Genomic DNA, 20,058 nt, shown 5'->3' on the forward strand with positions numbered 1-20,058 from the left:
AAACTAGATAAGTTTGCTTGGTCAGCAACAGGTTACAAAATGCTCATCCAAAGAAACTGATTATATGATAATCTTTACATTATTATTGAGCATCCATCCACTGGTAAACGTAGCAAAACTGGGTTAAGCATATAACAACAATGGTACATGCACTCATTCTACTACATACAAAAGGTATCCCGATTTTTTATATGAATTTGTGAAACACAAAAGAAGCAAACAGTATGTAAATCCGGAATCTGTCTGCCACCATAAACAAATGGTTTCTTAGTGATTCATGTATTTAAGTTGCTGCAGAGATATATATCCACTGTCTTTGGCATAATATAGTGCTACCGCTAGTAAAATGAAGAACAGAATGATCCATAAGTTTATGCCTGCAAATTATAAGAAATGTTAAGCAGGTTTAAATAATAAAATATCAAGAAACTGATAAATCAAATAACTGTCTTCACACTTCATACTATCTACTTGTGGAGAAGTTGATGAATAATACAAGTATAAACCGTAGAAGTTGTGATTGTATTCCAAAGCTTGAATTCATTTACTGAATAATTTGTTAGATGACCTAGCTACTGTTCAAATGATATTATTTCCTAGAAAAAAATTTAGCCTATCATAGATCCAGACTAGTATGCTTAAACAGGGTTGAGCAATACGTAATATCTAAGGATATATGATAGTAGTATATCGTATATGCATTGCGATCAGCTATTCAAGCAAACTAATAATAGGTACTCCAGTAATAGATAATCTTAGTATGTCAAACATATAAGAGAAGAGTACATACCACCACCTTTCTTCGCATCCTTGATCAATGTCACCCTCGAACTTGAATCTAGGGATGCAGACACAAGAGCCCTGTCGACAGAGTAAATCAGTACTAATTTATAGTTTTATACTAGATTGCAAAACTAACAATGTTAGCCTTGATAACCTTGAATCTGGTGCGAATGCCAATGCGGTTACAAGGCCTAGATGAGCTTTCTTGGTAACAGTTTGTACCCGCATGTTAGCAGAACTTATAATCAGAATGTCCCCTTGAATTGTTCCTCTGCATTATTATCAGTTGGAGACGCCAAAGTTAAACAACAGGATCCATGACTATGCTAACTAATAGCACCTTAAAATGTTATCACTATTTTAAGAATCTTTATCAGATTTTATAATGATTAGAGTGCATCATTCTTCTGTCTTCTAAATCTTAAAAACAGTTTATTTTCATGAATGAGGGAAGAAAAGGCCATGCCAATCATCATATTCTTACATAGCAAGGAGCTTCCCATCAGGTGATACATTAAAAGCAGAAATTGGATCCCGGGAGACATATGTTGAACTTATCCTTTTCCACGACGTTGGGTTCCACTTTACGATACTACCACCTTTATCTATTTAGCAAGACATGGTAAGTACTAAATTAACATGTCCTTTTTCATAGATACATGAATGTACTAGAAGATACAAACCTCGCACTGTTGTTGTATACAGAACCTGATCTGTGTCAGTACTGCGTGAAAACCGACAAAAACCAAAAATCTCACCCTGCAGTTGAGCAAATTTAAGTGGTCTTATACAGAAAACAGACACATCCATTTTTGTTTGTGGCTGAAAGCACTAAGTTTATATCGACAGTGCATTCTAGTCTCTAGAAAGGAGTTGGGGCAAGAAGAGAAAGAACAGACAAACCAATTATGTTATAATGAGAAGAAACTTGCCCAAACAAAGGCCCATGCCAAATGATCTTGTGGAGGAAAATGTTCTCTACTTTCTATCCACATACACAACCAAATATATCCACTATTCCTAGTACACCAATATGATTTAACTACATGTTTTCTGTTTTTCTCAATCAATATTTTCTTCTGAAGCAGCTAACCATTGCTCAAAATGTTTGGGATTCTTCGCAATAAAATTACAGCAAGCTAAACATTTTTGTTATTTAGCAGAATATATAATTAGCCATGCCCAAGCACTTTGAGAATGCCCTTACATTTTCCTTTGGTAGAGAAGCTCTAGATGATGATGATTCAACATCCCAAATCCTTCCAGGGCCACTACCACCAACAGAGGCAAGAAACTTCCCATCAGGGCTGCATCGAACAACCAAAGTATAAGAAACAAAATCTCTACTTTTAGGTAACAACCTGCTTCCTATTATTCAACCACAAAATGTGCTATATGATGCAATTTACATAGAACCTGAAATCTAAATCTTTCACGGAAGAATGACCAGTGGCCTCACTGAGAAGAGTTTCCATGGTTGGCCACTTGAAAACCCTTAACTTACCATCCTGCGTTGCACAAGTGTCAGATAATTAGAACAAAGTGCAGTTTTATTTTATAAATGATTCTACAATGCCAAAAAATATTAAACCTGCTAGTATGTAAAGAGGCTTCAAATTCACTGTGTCATTGACTATGTTAAACATGAATGAGTGTACAATCCATTCAGTGACTCACATGTGATAATCTCATCCAGACAATAATGCCAGCTAAAATTACAGTGACAGGGAAAAAACAAAAGAAAAAAAGAAGTCCAGCTGTGCTGAATGAAATCTCATCCAAAACCAAAAAAAAGGCCAGCCTTGTGACCAAGGAAGCAGTAACTAGATCATCATTAGTGTCTTACATAGTCCATATATATAGATCTTGTTTCAAGCCACCTTTTTATCGGACTTTAAAAAAGGAAGTCCATCTTAAATTTGCCAGGCTCTAGATAGTAATATTGATTGGACTTTGTGGATATCTACTCCAATAAAGATCAATTGTTGAGAGGTAGCAACTCTTTCAAAAACCATATCACATACTTCCATCCTTAAGGCTAAACAATGTTTGTTTTCCACTCTATAATATTGTTAGCAATTTTTCTTTTTAAGTCTTAATCGCATTCATGAATATATGGTGAACTATAATTCTTTACCTCATCGCCAGCAGCAAGTAAAGTTCCCTCACTGTTAAAGGTCAGCGCTAACTGTTGTACAACATCTTCCTCTTCCAAAGGCTCAAGTAATTTCTCTGATGATTTCAAACTTAAACTTTGGTCATCCGTGCTCGTCTCCGAATCCCATTCAAACAATCTGAGAGATGAACCAATGAATGTAAACTCATCAAAAGTCTCAACAATAATTCATGGAAAAGCGAAGAAGTGATGTAAAAAACTTTGCAATTTAGCATTTGAATCCAAAGCAATGACATAAGCGCTAGTACTTCATTAGCATAAAAGAGACCGAACATACTTGCAGTTTTTTGGAAATGAACAAATAACGCCATCTTCTCCGGGATGAACTGCAATTCGGTACGGAAGATCACTACCAGTTCCAAGTTTTGCCACCTTAAACAATACAGATGGCGAAACAAAGGAATATCAAACTCAAGAAAACAACATAATTAACACTTTTAAATCTTTCTCCTTTATTGCATACAATACAATCATGAGAATAGGGCATCATCTAGCCTACCCACAATGCACAAGAGTAAAATCTACTGTTTTCAGCAATTGCAGATAAAAACCCCTTGATTTTTCATAGTTCCGTCTTACAAAAGGATCAGATCGAAAAAATTGTGCCAGATTCAACCACACAGCCTCAAAATTCTACAAAAATAAATCTCTAAAGGAAGAGCTCCAATTACTAGAAACAAATGTCAACGAAGGAATCACGATTCGAGGAATATAAAATTGAAATGGTGAAATGTCTGACCGGCTGATCAGAGAGGGAGCTGGAATCGGGATCAAAGGCGGAGAGGAGGAGGGCATTTGGTATTCCGCTGTGGCCGTCTCCGCCGCCTCCGGCTAGGAAAACGAGTGGTTTGGAAGGAGTTTGGGTATCTGATTTAGCTGGAAGAGCGGAAGATGGGACCCAGGCGGCGCCGTAGAGAGGGACTCCATATTTCTTGCAGCTCAATTCGTGGTCGTTTTCTTTGCCCTTTCCCATGGTTTCTTGCTCTGTACAGATTTTCCACAATTAAGTCCTGCTTCTATTTATCTATTCAATTCCACCCCCTTTTGTAGGGCAGGTAATTCCGGTTCGATTAGAACCGAACCGAAAACACGGTTAACCGAGCCCAAGCCTAACAGAGACTGAAGCTCCGGAACCGAAACCAAGCCTAACAGAGACTGAAGCTCCGGAACCGAAACCGAATTAACAAAAAAAATATGTTGCACACGAAAAATTCTCATCCTGGCCACCACTTGCGCTGCATTGCGGTTTTAGTGTTTAATCGGTTCTTTAATTTAATAATCGGTTAAACCGATCGGTCCTCGGTCTAACCGAGAACCGATCAAGACATGCAGAATTTGGAACCAACTATAACCGATAACCGAATGGGGCGGTTCTCGGTTAACCGAGAACCGCGGTGATCGGTTCGGTCATCGGTTAACCGACTAACCGATGACCGAATTATCAGCCCTACCCTTTTGTCATTGATATGTCAAACTACTAAATCAAAACCATCACATTACGAGTATCCTTTATAATATGAAAAAATGATCGTACTCAACCGGAACGGAATCACCTCATACATTTGCATACTACATTTTATAATACACTACTAAATATTTGACAAGTGTATCCCATTTTATGGTAAAAAAGTTATTACTAAAAATTATCTCCTTCACTTTCTTACTACCATATTTAATCAAAGTAGTTTTGTTATTTCATGTACTTTTGCTTATTATATTTAATCAAAGAAGTTATGTAACTGTTGTTAAAAATATTTAATAAGTCAAATTTTATTTACTTCACAATATTTATATACAAAAATTAAATTTTTATGTATTCCAAAAAAATTAAAAATTTATTTATTACTATTTATTTTCTAATTTTATTGAGATTATATAATTTTTAATATCTGTAAAAGATGTCGATTTTATATAAAATGTAATTAACTAGAATTTGACCAAATTTCATATTTTATATGACTATTGTCGAAATACAAAATAATATACAAAATATAGTACTCCATCAAATAATTGTAAAATTTTAATTAATTAAAAAAAGTTTGACATTTGATTGATTCTAGTATAATGAGACCGGATTTTTAAAAATATAGTCAACTAATTATGTCAACTTTTTTAACTTAATAAAATTTTACAATTATTTTTATAGAATATATATTTATATTAAGATAATAGCTACATAAAACATAAAATTTGGTCAAGCTTTAGTTTATTTTATATAAGAGAGACGTTCTTTATATATAAATCTTTTTAAAAAGTAAATCATTATAATAAAATAAAATAAAAAATAAAAAGGGAAATTTTGACATTTTTATATTTTTCAGAATACGACGAACGTGAGCTGCTACATCGAATCCCCCGCTGGCCAGCAAGGACTGAGTGGTAAGGCCATGATATGCACGGGAAAAGATCACTCATTCTTCCATTGGGGACAGGTGCACGAACGACAACTCCAAACGTCACACATATGCCGCCTACCTACCGTTTAGGTGGCACCGGTGAGATCCAGCTAAGGTAAGGTCGTGTCGCGGCTGCTCCACTCCGCTGCGGTCTGATGAACTGAACTTCGTTGTTTCATGTACACTCTTTTATATAAATCTTTTTTAAAAAGTAAAATTTGACCTATAATATTATTTTAACAAGAGTTAACAAAATTATTTTGATTAAATATGGTAGCAAGAAAGTGAAGGAAATAATTTTTAGAATTAACTTTTTTAAGCATTAAATAGGATCCACTTGTCAACTATTTAATGGTATATTATAAAATGTAGTATGCAAATGTATGAGGTAATCCCTTCCGGTTGCGCAATAGAGATACTAATACATGGAGTATAAATGATTTCTTCTAAAAAAATACATGTAATGATATTATATAAGGGTGGAGAATATATTTCTCCCAAGTAGCTGTGGATGAGAAGAAAAAAGGGGGAATAATATGACATTTTTAAATTACACTCCCATGCAACATTTGCTTTTATCTATCTCTTCCTCTTGACTAAAAACAAAATTGAATTCCAATGAAGGTTAGCTTCCAAGAACATCCATCCTTTATACGTGTCTGCTAACAATTTTGGCTCCAAAAATGTCACGCCCGCATTTTCTAAGGATAGAAAATACGGTTGATCGCGACTAGGGGAGGATTAAAGAAGCGGGGAAGAAAGGAGAAAACAACACAAATCGACCATAGCTCGAATAAAATCAGAGTATCTCAACAATCAACAACTCGAAACAATATTGTCTCAACAATACTTGGCAAAAGAAACAATATTCAGCGAAAGCATTCGAGAGTAGAATACTATTATGTATGAAGACATAATATATTCAGAAAATTTTATATACTATCTTCTTCACTTTCATGCTCAACACCCACCGCGCCCGTCACGCTCAACCTGCACATCTTTAAAAAGAAATGCAGGGTTGAGTACTTGATGCACTCAGTGGACAAATGCCAAAACAATTTTATAAAAACAGTTATAACATGCCACCATTGAGTGACCTCGGGGTTTTAACTTGAAAAGACCCGAGACACTAAAAATATCTCAAACACAAACTTTCAACTCATCCTCAAATCCTTTTTCCTCATCATTTCAAAACACAACCATTTCTCCTTGAATTATTTAAGAAACTGTCATATTTGTTCTTTAGGGTGCCATGTAAGGGGGCCACTTTCCACGAACACGAAAACCGGCCAACCCGTTCGATGACTCACGGTCCTCATCGTGTACACTAGTCCGAGTAGGGGCGCACTCTTACTAGGACCCGAATTCGATTAAACTCATAGTAGGGACTCACCCCCCACTAAACAATCATCAATATCAACATCAATCTCATCAACATCAACAACATAATGTGAAACGAGAAGGTGGCCGCAAACTCAATCCCTGGACCGGCCAACCCAAAAGACGGCTCACGATCCCCATTGGTGTACACTAGCCTGAGTAGGGACTCACTCCCTAGTCAGACCCGAATTCGATTTCAATAGGTCTAGTAGGGACAATTCCCTTGCTAAACAAACAGATAGACATTTCTCAAAATAAAAACATGGCATGACATTCCCTTTGCAACTTTATTTTCCTTAAAAACGTATTAGAAACACAAATCATTTTTCTGTCAAGGTCGAGCATCAATTCACATCACATCAACAAAGCCAAGCAATTTATAATATCACTCAATAAATCAACACATAGCACCACATAACACGCGCAACAACACTTTCACTTTGATCACTTATCTTACCTCATCATTGGAATAAATATAATAAATCAATCACACATAACATGATGCTCAAACCGATATATTAAAACGAAAGCTCTTGAAAACATTTTAGTTCGAAAGCCCATCTTGTTCTCTTAATAGTCAACTTTGTCTTTCTGTTCCGTTCTCAGGAAGTGTGCGTGAAGTCACCCATTGATTTAATATTCTCCGGCCTAAATCTTCCATTTAATTAGTTTGGCCCGGACTCAAATTAACTCCAATCCAATCTCCTTTGTTAAAACCATAGGCCCAAAACTTTAAATTAAATCATTTGGCCAAATCATTAAAATAAAAAAATAAAAAAATAAAATGGCAAAGCATCATCTTTTCTCACCATACGCGAGATTCCAGAATGGGATTGAAATTTCTAATCTTTTCTCCCTCTTTCAATTCCTCAAAATCGGTCTCTTCTCCCTTCTCCATCTCTCTCTCAGTCTCCGTCGTCTGTTCCTTATTCGCCGCTTCTCCAGCTGCGATAATCACCATGGTCCAGCGACGATGTCGTAGTGGCCAAGCTCCATCGCGCCTCTGCCTGCTCGCGAAACTCCGCCAGCACCGCCGTTCTCCTTCTCTCCCGCACTGCAGCGCCGCCATGAATCGCAGCGGCTGTTGCCGAAAGCCCGTCGCCACAGCCGGGGTCGCCGCCGCTGCACTCTCGGAGTTTCATCAGCCCGCGGCTGTCGTTCGTGCGAGCTGATTTGGGTGAGTTTTACTATAGGAGTTGATGAATATGTTTGAAGGCTACCGCTCTATATCTCTCGGTTTCAACTCGAAGATTGATTGCGGGTTCAGAAGATTTGGCCTTGTTTTTTAGAGTTCTTGTTGCAGAGAATTAAAAATAGGGAAATCCGATTGTGAAAATAGTATTACAGAGAAGGTGGCTTGGTTTAGATATGAGAGATTTATGGAGGGGAACGGTTTTGAACGTGGGAAAGGAGTGGGGTGCGGGGTGCGGTTTTTCTTCCTTTTTTTTGAACGTGATATGTATCAATTTAATTTGTTTTTTTTTCAATTTTATTTGCAGATCATGGAGGAGGAAAATCTCTATAGAATCTTAATTTAAAATTTGGATCAAGGCAGATTTTGGTGACCAAGTCAACTAGGAAAATATTTAATTAGATTAATTTAATTTTTTTTTGCTCTCTTTTTTTTTTTCGGGGTGTTACATAAAAGAATTAAAAAAAAGAAAAGAAAGATAATAATATAAATCTTAACTTTAACGTTAAAAAAAAACTGAACTTTCCTACATATAGTCATTTCAAGCATTATTTAACAAATATGGAATCTGACCAATTGTTTTGTTTGATTATTTTCGTCTTATGCGGTTCTCTGAAATTAAGCCAAGTAACATGAACTTTCATCTTTAAAGATTACTAGTAATTAACATTTTTCCCTTTTTCAAAATTCACCTTAATATCTTCTGATCCAATCTATTTCACCATCTTTCACCCTTTTTTCATTCTTCTAAGCACTTTAATTTTAATATTTGACTTCTACAAAGTGTTCGGTAATAACAAGATGCTATCTAGTTCTTACATTAAATTATCATTTATTCCTACAAAATATATTTCCTAGTATTATTGAATCCATCTTCCCTAATTTTACCAAATCATAAATTGAGGTTCATAGCACTTCTCTCTCTGCTAAAAGCCTAACGTCGAGCTAAACCAAGGAAAAGCAGAAGATCAGGATGGCCACGTTGAGAGACAGTTCTACATACTAGTACTCCATTCGTCCGCGAATAGGAGTCTCATTTCTTTCCGGCATGAGTTTTAATTAATGTTAAAAAAAGTGGGTGGAAAAAAGATAATAGAATATGTTGGCAATTGAAACTAAAAATATAACATATAACTGTCACACATCGGTGTCAAGAGAAAACTGAAACTAGTATATAAGTCTAATGGGCCCCTCCTCCTATCACCAATTGGTTTTAGGATGGAACCCACTGATTTCTATCAGAATATGTGTCTCACTTTATATATTAGTTTTAAATAATATGTGAATTGAATGAGCTGGTGGAATTTGGGACCTCTTTACCATTTGTGGTAATTATGGACTGGGACTCCTATTCGCGAACGACTAAAATGGAAAAACATGACTCCTATTCGCAGACGGAGGGAGTATAAATTAACGATAATATGATTTAAAATTTGTTTTTAGTATTGTAATATTTAGCATATTTATAAACTTTTTAAGATGAATATTTTGTTAATATAGTCAAAATATAATGAGAAGAAATATTGATCTGCAAAAAAATTAGTGAAATAATGTTCAATGGGGAAAGTCATTGACTTTTAGGGTAGGGCGCTATTAAAAATTTATACTTGTATTTGTATGCATAGATTTCAAAGTAGTACGTCTATAAATAAAATATTTTGCATCAATGAAAATTAGTAATTCTAAAATTGATGGCCAATAAAACAAACAAAAATCGTGGTCGGCAGGATTCGAACCTGCGCGGGCAGAGCCCACATGATTTCTAGTCATGCCCGATAACCACTCCGGCACGACCACTTTGTTGTTACCCAGATAATCATCTAGATATTTGATGTCATACTCTATAGATCTGAGTGTTAGCTGAGCAACAATATTTTTTACTTCCACTACAACACAAGGTCTACGTTTAGTTATATCTGATCTTCTGTAAAAATATGAAGTGAGCGGTAAACACAACATATTATATTTAGTTATAATATCTATTTCATTTGTTTTTCTTTTGAATATGAACGCCTAGTGTATTTATTATTATCTGAATAATGATTTCCAAGCAAAAAAAGAGAATTAATTATTAAAATATTCTTCTGTACACAATTTATTTAAAACACCTATAGTCAGTACTTTTTCTACATATGCATGTGATTATACATAATTATATAAGGCTAAATTGTTAGAAATAACCATGAAACTTAGATAAATTATAGTGGATACTATAATTTAAAACACCAGTCAAAAAGCCATGAAGTTTGCCGGTTTGGCTTTGTTTAAAATTATCCCATGATGAAAACTGTTGAGATAATTATCTGGTATGACAACTATAAAATTAAGTAGTACACGATTAATATATTATTGACGATGAGTTAAACGATTTCGTTTATTTGTATACAAAACGACTATTTTAAAAACTTGTGATGCCTGTCTAATTCTCTACAATAAAAAACTTATGGTGCACCGCTAATCTCTTCGTCTATATTAAATAGTAAACGATGTCTACTTTGAACTTTATATTCCATTATCACAGACACACCACGAGCTCATCATCATAATTATAGTATTATTCAATCCAAGAGTGATGGGATTCCATACAAAATACTTGAGTAACAGAATTACATTTTGAATGGCATTTGACCTTCTGATTTCCCATACTACCACTAATGCTCCCTCCGTCCCAAGAAAGATGACCCCTTCTTGAGACGATACAAGATTTTATACATACTAATTTTGAAGTGTTTAAAAAGGGAGAGAGAAAATTATTGGGTGTTTAAAAGTAGAAGGGATGAATAAAATAAGAGAGAGATAAAAGGTTGTTGGTATTTAAAAGTAGGAGAGATGAAAAAGTAAGAGAGAGAAAAAGTTGTTGGGTGTTTAAAAGTTGGAGAGATGAATAAAGTAAGAAGGAAAAAGATAATTGAGTATTTTAAATATTTCCTAAATAAGAAAGAGGCCATCTTAGTTGGGACGAATGAAAAAGGAAAGTGAGTCATCTTCGATTGGACGGAGGGAAGTATAATACTAGTGGTTTTAATACAAGATTCCGTTTTCAATAAGTGCACTATAATAATTTTCTCGAATAGTATCTATTGTGGAAGTGTATGCCCACACGTGCAACGATTAGCCTTTAGAATATTCCAATTGTGTGTTCACCACTCTTATGAATTGCATATTCTTTTCTTAATTTCGACCTTATAATTACTTTAACAATATCCAATGGTTCTTTGTTGGGTGGGTCATGAATATATGTGACTTGTGCGTGTCGATCGGCCGCATCTTAAGTTGCTATTGTTTTTCTATAGAAAAATAAATTTAAATTTAAAGGCTGCGCGAGGACTCGAATATGAGATATTTTAATCTTTCTACCGCTTTAATTGTATGCAAATTTATTAGTACATCTGTCGGAGGCTCAGCTTTTATAGTATCATTTGAAAAAATAATCTATTATTTATATACTGCTAAAAAATAAAAATCATAGTATCTATTTTTCAACCTTAGTCGTGTGTGTGAGTTTATCCAACTTAATCTTATTGTACCAAGACTCACATTTTTATTGTGCAGTTTAGATTTTTAATAGTAAATATAATTTAGTTAAAATTAATCATTATAGAAGAAAATGGAGTACTACATAATTTAAAATTTTCATTGACTTTTTTCGCTCTATGTATATCATTTTCAATGTTTCTATGTTATTTATAAAGATGTCGATTAGGATACTTGAAACGAGTAATAGTTAGTGAGAAACTTCTGAAAACCATAATATATAGCTCATTTTTTCAAATTTTAGATGAAGTTGTCTCTAAACTTTCGACAAATTAAGTCATTCTAACTTATATTTTCTCCATTTCAATTTCACTGTCATTTTGATCATCAATCATAATTTGACAATCTCTCTCAAACCCTATTTATTGTCGATTTTTGTTGAAATTGTTGACACACAAAATTTGATTAAAAAAAATCAGTACTCCCTTTATTTCAAGGTAGTTAAAACATTTTTTGGACACAAGATTAAAGAAATTGATGTTTAGGTGTGATGAGAAAATAAAATTTAAGAGAGAAAGAGAGAGTAAAAGTATTTGGGGAAAAAAAAGTACCTCAAATCAGCTATCTTGGGACAATATTACAAGCAAATATCATTTTATTTAATATATATCTCATATGGGGCGCGAAATGAAGCCCACGACAATTTGCTTTATTGTTAAAACACCTCACAGTTGATTGAAATTACAACTAATAAAAATTGAGAGCCCAACTGAAATGGGCTTCAGAGAGTGTGGCCCAAACAAAATTAACTTGACAAAATCAGAGCTCCATTTTCAACTAAAGCTGAAAAAGATAAAAGGAATATGGTTGTTGGAGGAGTTACCAGTTAGGTAGAAGAAGATCCTTGTTTTAAAGCAACTCTCTTAGTTTGAGTTCTAGCAATTCATTTTTTCATATCCTGCTATTTTGAAGTTAATTATAAAGTTTTGTGAGCAATGGCTGCGCAAAATTCTATGGAAAGAGTCAAATTGGGAAACCAAGGACTTGAGGTGAATATATTGCGCGCCTAAACTTAATTGTCCTCTTTTGATTTGATCATGACTTTCCATTATTTTTATCATTTGAGTAAGGAACTCTATTATGCGTTTTGAATTTCTGCATAGATGTGCTTGATTTTCGATTCATGCTCCTCTGACGTTTGCAGTAGAAGTTCACAACTGTGTAAAATTTCAAATGGTGTGTGTATCAGTGTATTTGTGTGTAGAGGTAGCAGTTATCAATGGCGGTCTGAGATGTTTAGATCTGTGACTGTGTTCGACATTCCTAGCAATTGATACTCAAATTTGCCTGATTTGTGTTTTTCTTATTGTGAAAAGATGATGGAGATAAAAGTATATTTTGCTAGTTACAGAAGTTGGAATGTTTAGTTTGGAGCAGTTGCAGTTCTTCAATTTGTCGTTTGATCTGACGTGACATATCTCTCCCTCCTTCAGGTGTCAAAATTGGGTTATGGTTGCATGGGGCTCACTGGATTCTACAATGCCCCTATTTCTGTGGAAGATGGCATTGCAATAATCAAAGAGGCGTTTAATAAAGGCATAACCTTCTTCGACACTGCTGATGTTTACGGGAAGGACCATTCGAATGAATACATGATAGGGCAGGTAACTCTTACCTATTGCGATGCTTACTGTCTTGATCCTCGCCAAATGATCTGTGCATTACTGCGAGTTCCTTTCTTACGCTTTGAAGATAAGATAGAAAATAAGTAAATGGGATGATTGTGCTTGCTACAGTATCGTAAATACAACAGCATTTGATCTTTGATAAGTGTGGTCTAATATAAATTCCATATATTTAGCACCTTGACTATCCATATTCTTAGCACTTATTCTGCTATCAGTCTAGTATAAGACATAGTAATCCTCGTGAATATTCATCACCAGGAAATGTAGAGGACAAAGCAGGCGTAGCATTTTATCATTAGAATGATACTATTAGACTTACTGCATTTAGTCGAACAGGGTCTTTCGTTTCTTGGTTTACGTCCTGACTTTCCTAATACCATGGCACCATAGCGTACAAGCATCTACTATATAATTTCTAACAGGTGATTATTTCTTTGAACTTGATACCCTTAATGCCACCAAGTTTCTTGAACTGCTTTGTGGAACTATTCAGAAGCCAGAATAGAATGTTTATAGGGATAAAATCATTTATTGAAGTAGATAAAAAATGCAAGTGGAGTTTTAGAATATTGTAAGCTTTCACCTGGTTTGTGCACCATTGGGTTATGATAAATTTCTTGCAAGCAGTACAATCCAAATAGAGCTTTTCAGCCACCAATTAGACCACTAGTGTGAGAAACCGAGTGTAAGCTGGTATCTCCATTGAATTTGTGAAATGTATAAGTTTTCCTTCAAGGAGGTTCAGTTATACAAATCTGAACCACTTGTAGCAGGGATGCCTTTAACCAAAAGTATTCACCTTATAAAAGAGACATTTCTGTCAAATTTCCTTCAAGGAGATTCACTTGTACAAATCTGAACCACTTTCTTGGTGGTAAGTGTGTTCTGTCTTTAACCATTAAAGAAAAATGCTAAGCACAGAAATCATATCCTAGGAGAATTTCTATACAATTCTATCTGGGCGTTCACTTAAAAACTCCAACTTGTCAAGGCATTGAAGGAGCTGCCTCGGGAAAAAGTCCAACTAGCAACAAAGTTTGGTTTTTTTGCATTTACGAGCTCCGGGATTCTAGTTAAAGGTACTCCTGAGTATGCCCGCTCTTGCTGTGAAGCGAGCCTGAAGCGCCTTCAAGTGGATTACATTGATCTGTACTACATACATAGAATTGACACCACTGTACCCATTGAGGAAACAGTAAGTCTTTTTCACGTAATCCTATATCAATCCTATTGTATTGTTGTTGTTTTTTTCATTTTGTTGGCTTAATATTTGCAGATGGAGGAACTCAAAAAATTAGTTGAAGAAGGTAAAATTAAGTACATTGGTCTATCTGAAGCTAATGCCGACACTATAAGAAGGGCACATGCTGTGCATCCCATTACTGCATTACAAATGGAATATTCACTTTGGACCCGTGACATCGAAGAAGAAATAATTCCTCTCTGCAGGTTTTTCCATCATCATTGAATAAAGCACTCCAGTAGGATAGATGTTGAGTTCAAATGCAACCATTTTAATCAACAATTCTTATCTCATATAAAGTGAACGCATCTCACGTTATATGCTGTTTCTTGAGTCAATCATCATGAACATTACTAGTATTCATTTTTGAACTTCTATTGCTCTATATCACTTTTATATCCTTATTCAAATCAAATGATTTTTTCCTCTTTAAAATGGATGGCAGGGAACTTGGCATTGGTATAGTTCCATACTGCCCAGTAGGCCGTGGGCTTTTTGCTGGGAAGAAAGTTGTGGAAAACATACCTCAAGAAAGTTACTTGGTATGCATGCAGTCTTTGATTTCGAGTTTCCTACTTGGTCGCTGTGTAAACTTAACTAACTGCTGTAACTTTCTTTGACTAGCAATCACACCCAAGGTTTACAGGGGAGAATTGGGAAAAGAACAAGACAATCTACTATCGCCTAGAGGAATTGGCTAAGAAGCATGACTGCACTCCCGTCCAACTTGCTCTTTCATGGGTTCTACATCAGGGTGCTGATGTAGTTCCTATTCCTGGTCAGTGACTCTTACTGCGATTTCGTTTGCACTTTCTGTGATGAAACAATTCATTAGATAGGTCTATATAGACATAATAAGAACTCTAAATTTGATGACTTTTAATTTGAAACTACTGCTGCATATATATTATTTGCATCATCATTTAACATGCATCTGGGTATGGACCATTAGCAATTCAGGCCTAAAGCATAAATCTGTAGAATTTCTTCCATTAAGATGAAGGTTCTATGAAATTATCGTAGCTGCTGCAATATTAGTATAAACTGAAAAAAATATTAGTAAGGCTCAGCTAATAAATCTCATATCTCTATTTCTCTTGTGATTTGTTTAGGAACAACTAAGATAAAGAATCTCCATGAGAACGTCGGTTCTGTGAATGTGAAACTGACGGACGATGATCTGAAAGAGATCTGTGAAGCTGTCCCCGTTGAAGAAGTGGCAGGAGGGAGACAAGGTGAAGCTCTTTATAAGATATCATGGAAATTTGCTAACACCCCACATCCAAAACCCAAGTGAATCAACATTTATAACCAGTTTGCGTCTTTGTTCTTCTGAAACTCCACGTTCAATTCCTAGATGGAGTTGAATAACTGATGATTAATAATTTTATGCCGAAGGCGGATGCTGGGGGTGATTATGAAATTTTGTTGGAATATTCTTGTAGTAAGCTTATTGGCTTTCATTTATACATTTAGAGGTCAAGTTTGTGGTGTTTTTGTTTTTTTGGTAAACTCTATATGTTTGCTGTTGCGTACATGTGAGAGATCTCATAATAAGATTGAATATTCAGGGGTTGACAATGTTCACCTATGAAGAATAGTGGAGAGTTGTATATAGAGCTAATGGTTCCATCATAAAGAGAAAAACTAAAAGCTTATGGTTGAATTGAATGGAAGGATCATTAACTTGTCTATTTAAAAAAAACACCTTGTCTAATTGGTAACAATCGGGGGCGGACGCAGAAAAATAGATCGGTAGAGGTTATGTCGACTAAAGTTTAGTGGTAGGGACTAAAATTACATAAATTGAACTATTATATAAGAAAGAAAAATGAAAAATAGATTTATTAGGGGCTTAGCCCTGGAGTAGTAGCACCCCCCTTAGAGCATCTCCAATAACCGGCGTCACCACCGCGACGCCGGTTTGACGCCGAACCATTGGAACCGGCGTCGGCGAAATCGGCGTCGCCATGCCGATTCCCGCGCTGACGCCGGTTCCGACGCCAATCCTCACGGGCGCCATTGTGCGTCCCGGATCGGTGCCAAACCGGCGTCGGATTTTTTTTTTTTTTTTTCGAAAACACTATATATACGCGCGTTGAACCTCATTTTCATTCGCACCACTTGTTTTAACGAGTATTCTCTCTACCTTACTTTCTGTTCAAGATCAATTTAAGAAATGAGAAATGAGTAATCCCTCCTCCAAGCACATGCCGACATGCGTCAGACGGAGGCTCATATTCGACTGCAAAAGGATTTAGTTGAAGAGTTGTGGGCGCGGAGGATTGCAAGGCGTTAGTTTTTATGCAAATTTATGTAATTTTTTAAATGTAATTTTTTTAATTATTGTACTTTTTTTAAAAAAATTAATGTACTTTTTAAATTTTAATATTATTATTCGAATTTTTCGTATTTGTCTCGTAAATTAAATTCCGTATGTTGATACGAGTGTAAATTAAATTATATAATTGTTATTAGTGATGTGGATAGGTAGTGTGAAGGTTATGTGAGGGCTATTTGATGTCCAGCTGATGTGGCAGGAGAATTGTAGTGCTGATGATGTGGCAGTGTGAAGGTTATTTGAGGGCTATTTGACGTCCTAACCTATTGGAGATGCTCTTACCAAAATCGTATAAGAGCAACTTTCCGGCACTTGCAAAATGGAGACGTGGTCCAGTGACATGAACTAACTATATTAATTAACTGGTTTCCAAAATTAACAGTTCCAATTAAGCTCAATCTCAATCAACATAACAATTGTACGCTGGTTTATATTGCAATAAACCTACGAAATAATAAGAAGATGAATAAGCTACAAGGAGTCGACCATTCATTTGACCAATCTGAACAATTGAACTGTTTAATTGATAGTTTCCCTAGTTCACTTGCCGGTCAATTTTTTTAAAACATTGTTTATTTATTTTATTTTACACATTTAATTTTTTTTGTTTACTAGTACCATAAAAACTTTGCAAATACAATAAATAAATTGAGCATTGATTTTTGTTTAAATTCTAAATATAATAATATTAATAATCATAAGAAAGTATTATAATTAAACTAAGTGGATAAAATGAAAAAAAGTTTAATACTAATGTGGATTAAACGACACTAATATTTACAAATGAATGTTTAGCTAATGCATATCTTTATATTCAATAATAATATTTGATTCGAGGTTGTTCGATTTGCAAAATTATATTTCGTATTTCATAATTAAATATATACTTCATCCTCCCATAATGAGAGTCACAATTCACTTTTACCATAAATATTAAGTAAGTCTCACATCCTATTAACTCACTTTACGCATATTCTATTATAAAATCAATATAAAAAAGTTGACTCATATTCCACTAACTTTTCAACCCACTATTTTTTATATTTCTTAAAACTCGTGCTCACACTAAATATGACTCTTATTATAAGACGAGAAAGTATCTCACAACTTAATCCATAGTCTGTCATAGACTCATAGTCATATTGTTTAACTAAAATAATCTTATTATTTAATAGTACTAGATTGATTAATAATGAATTATGATAACACAATAACTTGTGACAGGTTAATGTATAGTAGTACTATGTAAATTCGTCGATTAAATTTTAGGGCAGAATCTTTTCTTCAAAACCCTAAAACCCTAACCCCTTGCTTAAGAAAGTCCAGAACCTTCTACCACCATCCTTGGACTAGTAGCCTCTCTCTAAATACTTATAGCCTTGATCACATTTGCATTAGCAAAGCTTTGCACTCTCCAAATCCAGTTTCTCAGCAATGGCAGCGAGGCGACTGATCCCCACTCTCAACAGAGTTCTCGTGGAGAAAATTGTTCAGCCGTCCAAAACCACCGCCGGAATTCTCCTCCCTGAAAAATCATCCAAGGTATTAAATTAATTGATTTCTCCGTTTCTCTCTTCAGGATCCATTGATTTCGATTTGTATATGATGGGGGATTTGATGTGATTGTGTGCAGTTGAACTCTGGTAAAGTGGTTGCAGTTGGACCTGGGCTACGCGACAAAGCAGGGAATAATATCCCAGCTGCTGTGAAAGAAGGCGACACGGTTCTCTTGCCGGAATACGGCGGCACCCAAGTGAAATTGGGTGAAAAAGAGTAAGTTTTTATGGTCAAGATTGTGTCTTTTTAGGATCGTGTAATTTTTTTGGGTATATTTTGACTGAGTTTTGGTTTGGGGTGGAATGCAGGTATCATTTGTTTAGAGATGAAGATATATTGGGCACTTTGCATGACTAGTTGGGGAATTTGTTCCTGCCAATTGTCAATTGAGGTCTGATATGGGAATTTGGTTTTGCTATTTCTAAGTCTAGTTGTTGCTGCTACTTTTTCAATTGTACAACTCATTGAGACTGTTACTATTATCTCTTTTCAAATCTAAGGATAATTCATTTTAACTTGTGCTTTTGTGTTGATTTTGCTCTTAAATTTGATGCTTGTTGGAGCTGCTCTGAATTCCTTATATAGGAAGGCTAGATCGAAAGCATAAGTTGTGCTTAAGTGATGAAACTGAGATTTTATTTGAATTTTAGAAAGCCATATTGTGCTTCTATGCCCTTTCTATCACCAGTGTTTGAATGTGGCCATGATAGCTTAAGTGTAGCCAGCAAATGTTTGCAGTCAGAATCCGAGTACTTGTTTCATCATAGTTGTAATGGGAAGTAAGTCTTCAAAAACGTGAACTTGAATCTACCGAGGGGCTAATGGGGATGCATAAAATTTGTTGTTTTGATGTTTTGTTTTGATCAGATTACTTATGTCATTTCTTAAATATTTGAGTGTAACACCACTTGTCCTTGAACATGAAAAATTAAAAGAGAGAAATTTAAGCAATTTATTAGTGGAACAGTTGATGTTCCATTTAACAATGTATTGTTGACTGATTGGGGACTTTGTTCCTGCGAATTGTCAATTGAGGTCTTATATGGTTTTGGGATTTCTAAGTCTAGTTGCTGCTGCTGTTTTTTCAATTGTACAACTCATTGAGATTGTTGCCATTGTCTCTTTTGAATTCTAATGATGATTCATTTAACTTGTGCTTTTGTGTTGATTTTGCCCTGAAATTTTATGTTTGTTGGATAAATTTGGAGCTGCTTCTAAATCCTTTTACCTAGGAATCTTAGATAGAAAACATAGGTTCTGTGTTGGAACGGTGCAGGGGATGAACCGTATAAGGTTTTATTGAAATTTTAGAAAACCAAATTGTATATTTCTGCTCTTTCTATCATAAGTGTTTGAATGTGGCCTTAACACTTGTTAGCTGTAGTATATATAGCCTTATACCATCTATATTTAAATTGCCAGTAAATGTTTGCAATCACATCTGAATACTTGTTTCATCATAGTTAATTAGTTGTAATAAGAAGTAAGTCTTCAAAAATGTGAACTTGAATCTTTTGATGCTATTGCTGAGGGGGCTAATAGGAGTAGAAGTAGAACAATTTGGTTTGGAGAAGTGGGAATGCATAAAATTTGTTGTTTCGACCAGATTAATTATGTCATTTGTTAGATACTAGAGTGTAACACCACTTGTCCTTGGCGTGGAACATTAAAAGAGAGAAATTTAAGCTTGCATTTAACAATTTATTAGGTAAGTACTAATTATGAATGCCTATGTTAACCAAGTGGGGTAGTTGATGTTCCATTTAACAATATATTGTTGAATTTAGTGTAATCTTTTGGGTGGAAGTGGAATATTCTTATAAGTTAT

The 20,058-nt window shown here is 35.0% G+C and overlaps 3 protein-coding genes and 1 non-coding gene across 4 annotated transcripts; 2 read left to right on the top strand and 2 right to left on the bottom strand.

The window, feature by feature from the left end:
* Positions 1 to 60: 60 nt before the first annotated feature.
* On the bottom strand, positions 61 to 3,961 carry LOC121769410 (SEC12-like protein 2). The gene is made up of 10 exons (XM_042166209.1): positions 3,699 to 3,961; positions 3,237 to 3,331; positions 2,921 to 3,077; positions 2,200 to 2,291; positions 1,991 to 2,090; positions 1,467 to 1,542; positions 1,268 to 1,388; positions 938 to 1,054; positions 791 to 861; positions 61 to 377 (listed from the first exon to the last, which is right to left on the bottom strand). Exons 1-10 carry the CDS (start codon positions 3,930 to 3,932, stop codon positions 268 to 270), a joined length of 1,173 nt encoding a protein of 390 aa, XP_042022143.1. The 5' UTR covers positions 3,933 to 3,961; the 3' UTR covers positions 61 to 267.
* A 5,681-nt stretch (positions 3,962 to 9,642) lies between these two features.
* Positions 9,643 to 9,724, bottom strand: TRNAS-AGA. The gene has a single exon. It is a non-coding gene; the product is annotated as a tRNA-Ser (tRNA).
* Positions 9,725 to 12,269: 2,545 nt separating this feature from the next.
* LOC121769004 (perakine reductase-like) lies at positions 12,270 to 15,867 on the top strand. The gene is made up of 7 exons (XM_042165640.1): positions 12,270 to 12,450; positions 12,895 to 13,065; positions 14,081 to 14,284; positions 14,366 to 14,538; positions 14,778 to 14,874; positions 14,957 to 15,110; positions 15,445 to 15,867. Exons 1-7 carry the CDS (start codon positions 12,397 to 12,399, stop codon positions 15,627 to 15,629), a joined length of 1,038 nt encoding a protein of 345 aa, XP_042021574.1. The 5' UTR covers positions 12,270 to 12,396; the 3' UTR covers positions 15,630 to 15,867.
* Positions 15,868 to 17,979: 2,112 nt separating this feature from the next.
* On the top strand, positions 17,980 to 18,745 carry LOC121768428 (10 kDa chaperonin, mitochondrial-like). Its single transcript, XM_042164936.1, has 3 exons — positions 17,980 to 18,215; positions 18,307 to 18,446; positions 18,539 to 18,745. Exons 1-3 carry the CDS (start codon positions 18,108 to 18,110, stop codon positions 18,585 to 18,587), a joined length of 297 nt encoding a protein of 98 aa, XP_042020870.1. The 5' UTR covers positions 17,980 to 18,107; the 3' UTR covers positions 18,588 to 18,745.
* The last annotated feature ends 1,313 nt before the right edge of the window (positions 18,746 to 20,058 follow it).

This window comes from Salvia splendens, chromosome 15, assembly GCF_004379255.2.
Source record: "Salvia splendens isolate huo1 chromosome 15, SspV2, whole genome shotgun sequence".
NCBI classification, from domain to species: Eukaryota; Viridiplantae; Streptophyta; class Magnoliopsida; order Lamiales; family Lamiaceae; genus Salvia; species Salvia splendens.